At 41.1% G+C, this 12,167-nt stretch overlaps 1 protein-coding gene across 7 annotated transcripts in view; it reads left to right on the top strand.

Moving 5' to 3' along the window:
* Positions 1-12,167, top strand: part of KIF21A (kinesin family member 21A) — a 178,028-nt gene that overhangs the window by 131,391 nt on the left and 34,470 nt on the right. For 5 of the 7 annotated variants that reach the window (XM_062195071.1, XM_062195070.1, XM_062195068.1 and 2 more), the window contains exons 15-23: positions 480-679; positions 2,438-2,545; positions 7,117-7,185; positions 7,298-7,512; positions 7,659-7,812; positions 8,001-8,195; positions 8,981-9,082; positions 10,525-10,690; positions 11,186-11,206. In XM_062195071.1, coding sequence (XP_062051055.1) covers positions 480-679; positions 2,438-2,545; positions 7,117-7,185; positions 7,298-7,512; positions 7,659-7,812; positions 8,001-8,195; positions 8,981-9,082; positions 10,525-10,690; positions 11,186-11,206 — 1,230 coding nt within the window. The remainder of the gene's footprint in view (positions 1-479; positions 680-2,437; positions 2,546-7,116; positions 7,186-7,297; positions 7,513-7,658; positions 7,813-8,000; positions 8,196-8,980; positions 9,083-10,524; positions 10,691-11,185; positions 11,207-12,167) is intronic. The other 2 variants (XM_062195069.1, XM_062195066.1) reach the window with 1 other exon arrangement.

The following is a 12,167-nucleotide window of genomic DNA, read 5'->3' as shown; positions in this document are numbered from 1 at the left end:
GTTAAGAAAAGAAGAGAGGGGGTAATGGTGTGGTATAGCGGGTTAAACTGCCACCTGCAACGTGGGTACTAGTTTGTGTATTGGCTGCCCTACTTCTGATCCAGCTCCATGCTAATGGCCTGGGAAAAGCAGCAGAAGATGGCCCAAAGTCTTGGTCCCCTGCACCCACATGGGAGATTTGGAAGAAGTTCCCGGTTCCTCACTGTGGCTTGATCCAGTTGTGGCCATTGCAGCCATTTGGGAAGAGAGCCAACCATTGGAAATCTCTCTCTCTCTCTCTAAAACTTTGACTTTCAAGTAAATAAGTAAATCTTAAAAAAAAAAAAAAAAAGGATAAGAAAAGGATGGTGGAATAATCCCTGGCCTCCGGGGTGTGTGTATGAGGGAGCTTTTCTCCAAGGCCATAGGCTGTGAATCTGTGACGTGATAATCTGCGTCTCACAAAAACAAGTCAGTACAAGTATCCTTTGCTCACTTAGGTTCAGTAGAGTCTTACTCCGAAGAAAAGGCAAAAAAGGTTAAGTCCGAATATGAGAAGAAGCTGCAAGCCATGAACAAGGAATTGCAGAGGCTTCAGGCAGCTCAGAAGGAGCACGCCAGGCTGCTGAAAAATCAGTCTCAGTATGAAAAGCAGCTGAAGAAACTGCAGCAGGATGTGATGGAAATGAAAAAAACAAAGGTATGGATTACGTTTTCCCGTAAACTGGATGTTGAAGATGCTGGTGTCATTTGGGACAAAAATATCATTGTGGTTCCTTCCATATTCAGTGAAAAGTAACTAGTATGTAGGATCTCTGTCTTTAATGTGCTGTACATTGTTATTTAATGCTATAATTAGTAATCCAATGGTAGTTTTTTCACTTTATGTTGCTATATGGGCAAACTGTTGAAATCTTTACCTAATATGTACTAAACTGATCTTCTGTATATAAAGAGAATTGAAAATGAATCTTTATGTGAATGGAAGGGGAAAGGGATCGGGAAAGGGGGAGGGTTGCGGGTGGGAGGGAAGTTATGGGAGGGGGGAAGCCATTATAACCCATAAGCTGTACTTTGGAAATTTATATTCATTAAATAAAAGTTAAAAAAAAAAAAAAGAAATAGAAATGAAATTAAAAAAAAAAAAAAGTAACCCAGTTCTGCAAGTGATGTACTTACTTTGACATTAGAAGTTGTTTCCAAGGGCCAACGCTCAGCTGAGGGTCACACCCTCTCTAGTGTAGCTGACAATCATGCAGTCGGCAGGATGTCTTAGACCTTGAGAGATAGTCCTCCTCTGAAAACCTTTACACATCGTTAACAAAAGTGTAAAATATTTCACATTGCGGGGGAAGGGTGACAACACAATACATACTGTACCAACGGTCTAGTTTAAGGTGTTATAAGTAGACACTAAGATTTCTGTGTACCTCTTCCTGGTCCTATACCCATTCCCCAGGAGGTAAAAACTGTCTTGAATTTGGTGTTTATTTTTCATGAGCGTAGAAAAATACAAGTTTTCTTCCTCTGAGCAAAGAATATGTGGGCTTGATCTGTTACCTGTTTTTTTTTTTTTGACAGCCAGAGTAGACAGAGAGAGAGACAGGGAGAAAGGTCTTCCTTTACTGTTGGTTCACCCTCCAATGGCTGCCACAGCTGGCGCACCGCGCTGATCCGAATCCAGGAGCCAGGTACTTCTCCTGGTCTCCCATGCGGGTGCAGGGCCCAAGCACTTGGGCCATCCTCCACTGCACTCCCGGGCCATAGCAGAGAGCTGGCCTGGAAGAGGGGCAACCAGGACAGAATCTGGCGCCCCAGCCGGGACTAGAACCCCGTGTGCCAGCACCGCAAGGTGGAGGATTAGCCTATTGAGCTGCGGCGCCGGCCCTGTTACCTGTTTTTAAGAATGATTACTCTTAGGCATGAAAATCTGTGTAGTTTCCATAAAATAGCTGGCATAGGAATGCTTTAGGAAATAGTTAGGTTTTTCTGTAGTTGCTGATGACAACAATAACAATAGGTAAAATTTATTAGGCTATATCTATATGCCAGGCAGTGTTACAAGCATTGGACAGGTATTAACTGGTTGAATTCTCACAACAGTCCAGTGATATGGAAATATAATTTCCATTTCATAGATGAGAAAATCAAAGCCTAGAGAATTTAAGTAACTGGTTCACTGTCAAGCCATTGTTGGTAGTAAAAATCTCATTCTAGTTATCAAACAATTGAACACTGAATATTAGAAGCATAGACCACTAAGCAGGTCAGTGGAAATGTATTTGAAATAATGTTTTAATCCTGCAAAAGTGAGACTTGGCTATTTAAAGTGGACAGCAAAACTCTACATGTTTTCTTCTTAAGTGCTCAGATTTCTAAGTGTTTCCTTTCTTGTGTGCGGTTTGTGTGCTGAACATTCTGAGGAGCAATCCCAGTAGCTGTGTATGCCTAATTTTAGGTTCGTCTAATGAAGCAAATGAAAGAAGAGCAAGAGAAAGCCAGATTGACGGAGTCTAGAAGAAACAGAGAGATCGCACAGTTGAAAAAGGATCAGCGTAAAAGAGACGTGAGTGAACTTTAGCTCTTGTGTATATAAGAGCATTGTATATTGAACAAGGTTGTTTAGTAAACAGTGGAAACATTTCTTATAGAGCAACTCAAAAAAAATTAACTTGTTTGAGAGGCAGAGAGAAACAGAGAGAGAGAAAGAGCTCCCACCCACCTATTTACTCCCTATTCCCGCAGAGTGTCAGGGCAGGGCTGGGCTGGGCTGAAGCCAGGAGCCAGGAATTCAGTCCCAGCCTTCCATGTTGGTGGCAAGCACCCACTACTTGAATATTCACTGCTGCCTCTCAGGGACCCCATTAGCAAGAAGACAGAATTGGGCTCTGCAGCCGGAAACCTAACCCAGGCACTCAGATGGGGGCCCCAGCATCTGTATGAGCACCTGAACCACTGGGCCAAATGCCCCTCACACTACAACTGTTACATGCAGGTTGAGGAGGAAGAGGGGTGGGTGTGTGGGTGGGAGAGAAGATTCACTGTATTCCTAAAGTTGTATTTATGAAAAGCATGAGGTTTTTATTCCTTAAATAAAAGATTTCTGGGGGCAAAAATGAAGGGAAAAAAAAGGAGAATAAATAAACATTGACTTTATAAAATGCCATTTATGATGGTGTGTAGATTACAGTAATTCAACATAGAAATTTATGAAAAACACTGTAATATTATAAGTTTTGTTTGAGGTTTATTTCCTTGGTGACTGGTTATCTCAGGTGAGACTGAGGGGCTAAATGCAGAATTAAATGAAATAGCAATTTCAGGAGGCTTCCTGGACTAGAGGTTGTTGCCAATGTTCTTGGAACCGTAACCAGTCCTCACTGGAGGAGGCTTGTCTAAGAGCTGTGAATGTTCTCATCCCCTTTGTTTCAAGAAGTTTATGTCTATGAATCCAGACTAAGAACGTAATCTGAAGTAAGAATAACTGCTGTTTGTTAAAACCTTCACCTTTGGTTTGTTTGTAATTGTGAAAAAAGTAAGAGCAACCAAGTTGCTTCACATATGAGAAATGGTTAAGTCAATAATGGTCCATTTCACTTTGTGAGTTGTAGTCCCATGAAGAACAACTGATCTCACATTAATTGTAAAGTAGCATTTAATACCTGCATCTTGATTGTAACTGAAGGGTCCATACCAGTATGCCAACTATAGTTATGTTTGGGTTTTGGGCCACAATTGATTTTTTCCTTCTTATTCTTCACAATTTTTTGTAATATGATTATTTCTTTAAAATGAAGAAATTATATTTCTGAGTTTATTTTCTTTTTTCATTTATTTATTTGAGAGGTAGAGTTGCAAACAGTGAGAGGGAGAGACAGAGAGAGAGGTCTTCCATCTGCTGGTTCATTCCCCAAACGGCTGCAACAGCCAGAGTTGGGCTGATCCGAAGGCAGGAGCTTCCTCCGGGTCTCCCACACTGGTGCAGGGCCGCAAGCACTTGGGCCATCTTCTACTGCTTTCCCAGGCTACAGCAGAGAGCTGGATTGGGAGAGGAGCAGCCAGGAGTAGAATCGGTGCCCACACGGGATGCCAGTGCTACAGGCAGAGGCTTTAGCCCATCATGTCACAGCACCAGCCCCCTGAGTTTATTTATAAGTCTTCCCTTGAAAATTATGTGCATATTGTGTATTTTAGAAAAGGGAAATCGACACCGAAAATGAAAGGAGATAGGAGAGAGTAATAAGGTAGACAAGTAGATATTGTGGTCCAATAACCCCATATTTATGGCTGTATTTATTTTTTTCCATGTGTGCTGATGTATTTTGGTAATCAGCGTATTTGTCCCATTCAGTTCCTGAGCATTGTAGATTCTGTTTATGCATTATATTCCTACTGAAATCAAGAAATACTTTCTTTTCTTTCTTTAATGTTTATTTATTTTATTTGAAAGTCAGAGTTACAGAGAGGGAGAGGCAGAGAGAGAGAGAGAGAGAAAGAGAGAGGGAAGGAGAAAGGGAGGGAGGGAGGAAGGGAGGGAAGGAAGGAGACAAAGAAAGGTCTTCCATCTGCTGTATCACTCCCCAAATGGGCGCAATGGTCAGGGCTGGACCAGGCCAAGCCAGGAGCCAGGAGCTTCATCCAGGTCTCCCAGGTGGGTACAGGGCCCAAGGACTTGGGCCATCTTCTGCTTTCCCAGGCACATTAGCAGGGAGCTGGATGGGAAGTGGAGCAGCTGGGACTTGAACCTGCACCCATATGGGATGCCAGCACTACAGTCGGTTTTACCTGCTTTGCCACAGTGCTGGCCTACGAAGCACTTTCTAAAATTACTGATTTAAAAAAATCAGATATGATTCATATACCATGAAGTTCACAACTTTATAATTATACAGTTCAAGTTTTTTAATATATTCATAGTGTTTTCCAGTGGTCACCATTATCTAATTCCAGCACATTTTTCTTTTTGATGTTGAAATTGTAATAAATTTTTTAACCTAGAAACCTTTCATTTAAGGTATACAAACTTCATACATTTCATATATAAAAATTTAGGAACATAGTGATTTTCCCCCATCCTACCCTCTCTTGTGCCTGCACGCCCACCCTTGGCCTACTCCCTCTCTAATTCCCATTGTTATTTTTCACAAAGATCTATTTTCAATTAACTAGAAACCTCACACTCATTAGCATTTGTTCTCTGTTGCTGCTTGGCCTGAGACAGTTACTAATCTACCTTTTTGTACTTGTAGATTTGCCTTCTCTGGACGTTTAATATAAGTGTAATCGTCCCTTATTTTATCTTTCATCCCTGGCTTCTTTCGCTTAGCATGACGTTGGCAAGGTTTGCCCATGTTGCCCATGTTGCTTCCTTCCTTTCTAGCACTGGGTAGACGGAGCGCATTTTGTTTATTCATTCATCAACTCATGGACGTTTGTTGTATCTAGGTTTTGGAATTTATTTTCATGAAAACTTCTGAAAGGCAGGTCTAATTTCTTTATAATTTATGCTACCTATTACTTTATTACCAACTCTTTTAAGATACAAAGAGATCAACATTTAGTAACTAATTCCTGGTATTGGACTTTTAAATCTTATCTATAAAGTATGATGCCTGTATTCTACCACAAAGATGGAAGGCCAGGTAGCCACCCACAAAGCTAACGTTCAGACGTTCTCTCCCTTTTTTCGTTTCCTTGTGTGCATATTACTCTCCTTATAAAGCACTCCTTGTCATATTTATCTTTGAACGCTTAGAAAACCAAGTGTGATGTCTGTGTAGTGTATGGAAAAGATGAGTAAACTTGAGGAATTTTTTTTTTTTTTTTTTTTTTTTTGACAGGCAGAGTGGATAGTGAGAGAGAGAGACAGAGAGAAAGGTCTTCCTTTTTGCCATTGGTTCACCCTCCAATGGCCACTGCGGCCGGCGAATCGCGCTGTTCCGAAGCCAGGAGCCAGGTGCTTCTCCTGGTCTCCCGTGTGGGTGCAGGGCCCAAGCACTTGGGCCATCCTCCACTGCCTTCCCGGGCCATAGCAGAGAGCTGGCCTGGAAGAGGGGCAACCGGGGTAGAATCTGGCGCCCCGACCAGGACTAGAACCCGGTGTGCCGGCGCTGCAAGGCGGAGGATTAGCTTGTTAAGCCACGGCGCCAGCCGAGGAATGGTTTTTAATAGGAAGAAGTTAAAAGGAAAAAAAGTTTCAAACTATATGTTCATTTTAGTTTTTGGTAGTTCAGTCATTTAAAAACCATTTATTAACTTTGCTTGTATGTCAGTCAATGTGGTAGAAAATAATGTGGCAGTGATAAGGTAAAATTCTCTTCTCAAAGAATGCTCCTGTGATGAGACTATACATTAGTATGAAATGCATTATGTATTTGAATTTGGGATATAAATATTGGGGGATTATTTATTATATAACATAATTTAGTGCTAGGGATGTTTATAATGAAGTCTGATTCCAATCTTAACTAGGGTCACAAAGTTGAATAGTATCTATGTTCTTTTTTATAAATTTTTAAAAAGATTTATTTATTTATTTTAAAGAGCTATGTTCTTTTTAGCACAAAATTCTTTGCTAAATTATAAACATAAACAATGGCTGAAATTTGTACACCATTGGTGATCTTTATCTTCTAGAGAACCTGGTAGTCAATATGGACATGTTTTATTGTCCGTTTGCTTTATCCATCATGACGTTTCTAAAGTTGCTATAAAGTGCAGCTTAGTTAATACGCATAATTCCTGTACTTTAAAGTTTCTACCTGTGGCATATATTGTAAGGTAACACCATTAAAATTTTTCTTAGCTGTGTTTCCTTCTGTTTCTGTTTTAGCAATTAAAACATCTAACAAGAGTTAAATGAGATAGTATTTGTAAAACACAGAAAAGTACTTGCTTATAGTGAGCACTGTGTTCAGAAGGTATGGCACACTGATAACTTTTAATTTTTCACGTAAGGATGGCTATTTCAATATGTACTTGTGTTTGTAAGACTAAAATCCCTATATCTGTGGGCTACAAGATTGTAAACTCAGAATTTGTTAAGACTTCCTAGTTCCTGGGAGAAGGAGAAATACTGTAGGGGTAGAATCGTATCTTTCAGTTTACTATTTCAACTTGTTTGATTTTATTTTATAGCATCAACTTAGACTTCTAGAGGCCCAGAAAAGAAACCAAGAAGTGGTTCTTCGTCGCAAAACTGAAGAGGTACAGTAAGCAAGTTGACTGTGTGCAGGAAATGTTCTCAGTTGAAGATGAGAGATAAGTTGCTGAATGTCTATAGCCGGGAGACATGTGTCGGTCTCTGTTGGTATTTCAGGTCACAGCTCTTCGCCGGCAAGTCAGGCCCATGTCAGACAGAGTGGCTGGGAAGGTCACTCGCAAGCTGAGCTCGTCGGAGACTCCTGTTCAGGACACTGGCACCAGTGCCTCCGCAGTGGAAGCAGACGCATCTCGGGCAGGGGCCCAGCAGAAGCTGAGGATTCCTGTGGCAAGAGTCCAGGCCTTACCAACGCCCACAAGCAATGGAGCCAGGTCCACATGACCCTCTGCTCCTGGGGGCATGGTTTTTGTGGGCATTGATAATGACTGCTGTACCTCAGTGCAAGACTGGCGTGTTTGGCAGTGTGCCCCAAGAGGAGTGCATGGGTAATTATTTGTCTGTCTTTATCTGACTCTAGGAAAAAATACCAGAGGAAAGGACTGCCGGGCCGAGTATTCACTTCCAAAACAGCCCGCATGAAGTGGCAGCTGCTCGAGCGTAGAGTCACCGACATCATCATGCAGAAGATGACCATCTCCAACATGGAGGCCGACATGAACCGGCTGCTCACGGTAGGGCCAGCAGGAAGGAGACGGCTTCCCCCTTGGCCGATGGTTATTGTTCCAAATGTGTCCCCTGGATAAATGTAATGTTTACCCAGCTATTTATTTCTTAATTTTTTTTTTTTTTTTGGTTTTGATTATACCCCGTATGAGTAGATGAACACCATTTCTTAAAATCCAATCTGTTTGTTCCATAGCAACGAGAAGAACTCACAAGAAGACGAGAGAAGCTTTCAAAACGAAGGGAGAAGATGGTCAAGGAGAATGGAGAGGGAGATAAAAATGTGGCTAACATCAACGAGGAGATTGAGTCCCTGACAGCAAATATAGATTACATCAACGACAGTATTTCTGATTGTCAAGCCAACATCATGCAGATGGAAGAGGCAAAGGTTGTCATTTTTTTGTTTGTTTTTAAAGATTTATTTTATTTTTTGAAAGAGTTAACAGAGAGAGGAAGAGACAGAGAGAGAGCTTCCAGCCACTGGTTTACTCCCCAGATGGCCGCAAAGGCCGGAGCTGGGCCGATTGGAAGACAAGAGCCAGGAGCTTCTTCTGGGTCTCCTACACAGGTGCAAGGGCCCAAGGACTTGGGCCATCTTCTAGTGCTTTCCCAGGCCATAGCAGAGAGCTGGATAGGAAGAGGAGCAGCTGGGACTTGAACCGGCGCCGGGATGCTGGTGCTTTAGGCCAGGGCTTTAGCCCGCTGTGCCACAGTGACGGCCCCAAAAGTTGTCATCTTTAAAAAGGCCTAAAGGCTTATTGGAAAGTATTTTTGTATTGTTTGTCATTAAAAGCATTTTGAATATTTTATGGAGGAATTTTCTATTAATGGATTATCAATATTGGATCATCAGATTATCTGATTCTTAGGCTTTATGTGGAGATCCTTGTGTGATCTCTGGATTTTTCTGCTGACATTGTGATATTATTTTGTGTGTGTGTGTGTGTGTGAGGGGCATTGTTGATTACATCTTTCCTTGAGTTCCTTACTCTCAGGTGTGTTTTTCCTGCTAGACCATGTGTTTGTTAGGGTGGAGGCTATGTTTTCCACTTTCCTGTGCAGTCTCATTAGCTAACACAATACTGTTAAATAACTACATCAAGTAGGCTTTTGCCTTCTGCTCAGATACATCCAGTTCAAAGTATTGATAATGATCATTCTGGCTTGAGGCAGGAAGAAGGTGAGACACTGGATGTCACTGCAGTCATTAACGCTTGCACACTTACCGAAGCCCGGTACCTGCTAGATCACTTCCTGTCAATGGGCATCAATAAGGTGAGCTCTGACTGTGCTGTTGCTGAAAACCCAGGTTTTGCCTGTTTATTATAATTCCGTTTATTTTTACCCTGTAACCCTTCTCTGTGTAATAAGAAGGAAGATTCTTCTCAATTGCAAAGTATTCCTGTTACCTTTCTTAAGAATTTAGAAAAGCTAGCAAAATTTAGATTAGTTTTATTAGCCTGTCATTTACTATACTTGACATTAGAATAAATGCACAACTTAAGGAAGAAATAATTTCCTACCGCTGTAACAATGGAAAAATTTTTTTAAATTCTCTGAATGCAAACAAATTTGGTATTATAATTGGCATAATATTGATTTTTTTATATCTCAAAAGAAAGTCAGAAAGGAAAAAAGTCCTGTTGTACCACTCTCCTCTTTTGTCACCACTAAGCATCTATGCCCAAATGCTATTGGTAATCATGATTTCTTTTTTTGTTTTTTAAGATTTATTTATTAATTAAAGAGGCAGAGTTACAGATAGCAAGAGGAAGACAGAGAAAGAGGTCTTCGATTTGAAGCTTCACTCCCCAAGTGGCTGCAAAGGCCAGAGCTAGGTGAATCTGAAGCCGGGAGCCAGGGGCTTCCTCTGGGTCTCTCAGATCTGGATACAGGGGCCCACGCCCTTGGGCCATCCTACATTGCTTTCCCACACCATTAGCATGGAGCTAGATCAGAAGAGGAGCAGCTGGGACTCAAACCGGCCCCCACACAGGATGCCAGTGCCGTGGGCAGAGGCTTAACCTATTATTGCACAGTGCCGGCCCTGATAACGACTTCTAACTCACTCCGTTTGCTTGTTGGGACTGTGTGCGACCTATTATGGTATGTTCTGTCACTGAATCATTGTTATGTACACATATAATTTTGCAAGCGAGGAAACTGGAAACCAGGAGGATAACATCTTGGACAGGAGAACTTGTCTTTTTTTTTTTTTTTATTTTTTGACAGGCAGAGTGGACAGTGAGAGAGATTGACAGAGAAAAAAGTCTTCCTTTGCCATTGGTTCACCCTCCAATGGCTGCCGCGGCCGGTGCACTGCGGCTGGCGCACCGCTCTGATCTGCAGCCAGGAGCCAGGTGCTTCTCCTGGTCTCCCATGGGGTGCAGGGCCCAAGGACTTGGGCCATCCTCCACTGCACTCCTAGGCCACAGCAGAGAGCTGGACTGGAAGAGGGGCAACTGGGACAGAATCCGGAGCCCTGACCGGGACTAGAACCCGGTGTGCCAGCGCCGCAAGGCGGAGGATTAGCCTATTGAGCCGCGGCGTCAGCCAACTTGTCTTAAGATCACCAATCTAGTGAATGGTGGAGGTGTGACCAACCAAGGAGTATCTGATGTCAAGAGTCCATAGATCACGTGCCTTTGCTACTGGATACAGGTTTGGTGTGGTAGATTCTGTTTTATATGAACTAAGATAGTTTGTGCGTGTTCTAGGGTCTTCAGGCTGCCCAGAAAGAGGCTCAAATTAAAGTACTCGAAGGTCGACTTAAGCAAACGGAAATAACCAGTGCTACCCAAAACCAGCTCTTATTCCACATGTTGAAAGAGAAAGCAGAGTTAAATCCTGAGCTGGATGCTTTGCTAGGCCATGCTTTACAAGGTAACTTGGAATCAATCTTAGTACAATGAGCTGCATGGTTGCTTTGGTTTTTGAATATGCTCTAATTTACCTCTTTCCTTTATGGCTTGACTGAATAGATGCTATACTTACCTATGCTTTTAATAAGGATGCTTTCTTTCTTTCTTTAATGTGCATGTGTATGTAAATTTTGGGGGAAGTCATTATTGTTGTCCCAAGAAATGATGACCAACTAAAAAGTGTTTCCTAACTTTATTAGGCAATAAATTTTTGTGGGTAAATAAGATTAACCAATTTTCTTAGTTGGTTATTTAAATTTACTTATTAACCGAGTTTCATTACTGTACTCTGCATATCTAACTACCTTAAGAAAGCAATTTCTAAGTGTTTGCTATGGCATCTATTCTACGTATCTTGTAAATGGTACATAATCTTGTTTATGTGGAAGTTTTTAACATTGGATCTGTTTTGATTAGAGTATTGCTTTTTGTTTCCTTTTTTGCTGTATTTACACAGATCTAGATAGCGTACCATCAGGTAAGTATGTTTAGCTTTCTGTGTATCGTACAGCTGCATGAATCACTAATTGTTCATGTACACTAATTGTGGTACATCTTATTTTCAAGATTTTTTTTTTATTGGCAGCCAACTGGTATTTGCATGATCTTTTTTGAAATGTATCCATGGCCACAAACATACTAAGTCTTTTGTCTTTATTAAACATCCCCGGTTTAAAATTCTTAGATATTTAAAGAAGTATGCTTTAGTTAATTGCCTCCTTTATAATTTGAGTTCCAACTGTGGCTCCAGTTTTATAAACCCTCCACCCTCTTTCTCTTTCTTATAGGAACAAAGTGAATTATGTGCTCCTTTTTTAATTCTTCAATCTTTCTATTAACGTGCATCTGTTGTTTTAACCTCACGAGTAACTTTCTTTTGTATATGTCTTCCTCTGGTGTATATTTGTCATTGGTAAATATTTGCTGGATTCTCACCTATTCCTTAGTTTTTGTAAAATTAGGTACATGCTTTTCAATATTGTAAATTGAATTAACCTATCCCTAGGAATTTGAAGTTTGAGATCATATTTCTCGTCATACTGTTTTCAAGTGAGAAAGGGCTTTAGAATGTAGACATTCTCAGCCTTTTCCACCCACCTCTACAGCTCTCACAGCGACTCCACCAACTGCCTGCTCTTAGCAAGTGCTTGAGCTTGGAGAACCAGGAGTAGCAGGGACCTCTTGTAAATGGCTCAGTCCAAATGATTATTTTGGAGCAGTTTTCATTTCACTAAAATTTTTTCCAAATGTGATCATTTTTTCCCCCTAATCACACAGAAAGTCAAAAGTTTTCTAAGTGCTCATAAATGAAAGTAATTAAAAGATTAAGAGTAATTACCTTTTTGTCACTAAACTAGCCTATGACTTTGCATCTGTGATACTATTTTAACTATTATTTATTTATTTTTGAAAGGGAGAGGAGAGAGAAACAGAGATCT

Source organism: Lepus europaeus, chromosome 6 (genome assembly GCF_033115175.1).
Source record: "Lepus europaeus isolate LE1 chromosome 6, mLepTim1.pri, whole genome shotgun sequence".
Lineage (NCBI taxonomy): Eukaryota > Metazoa > Chordata > Mammalia > Lagomorpha > Leporidae > Lepus > Lepus europaeus.
This window is presented reverse-complemented; position numbering and strand designations above follow the sequence as displayed.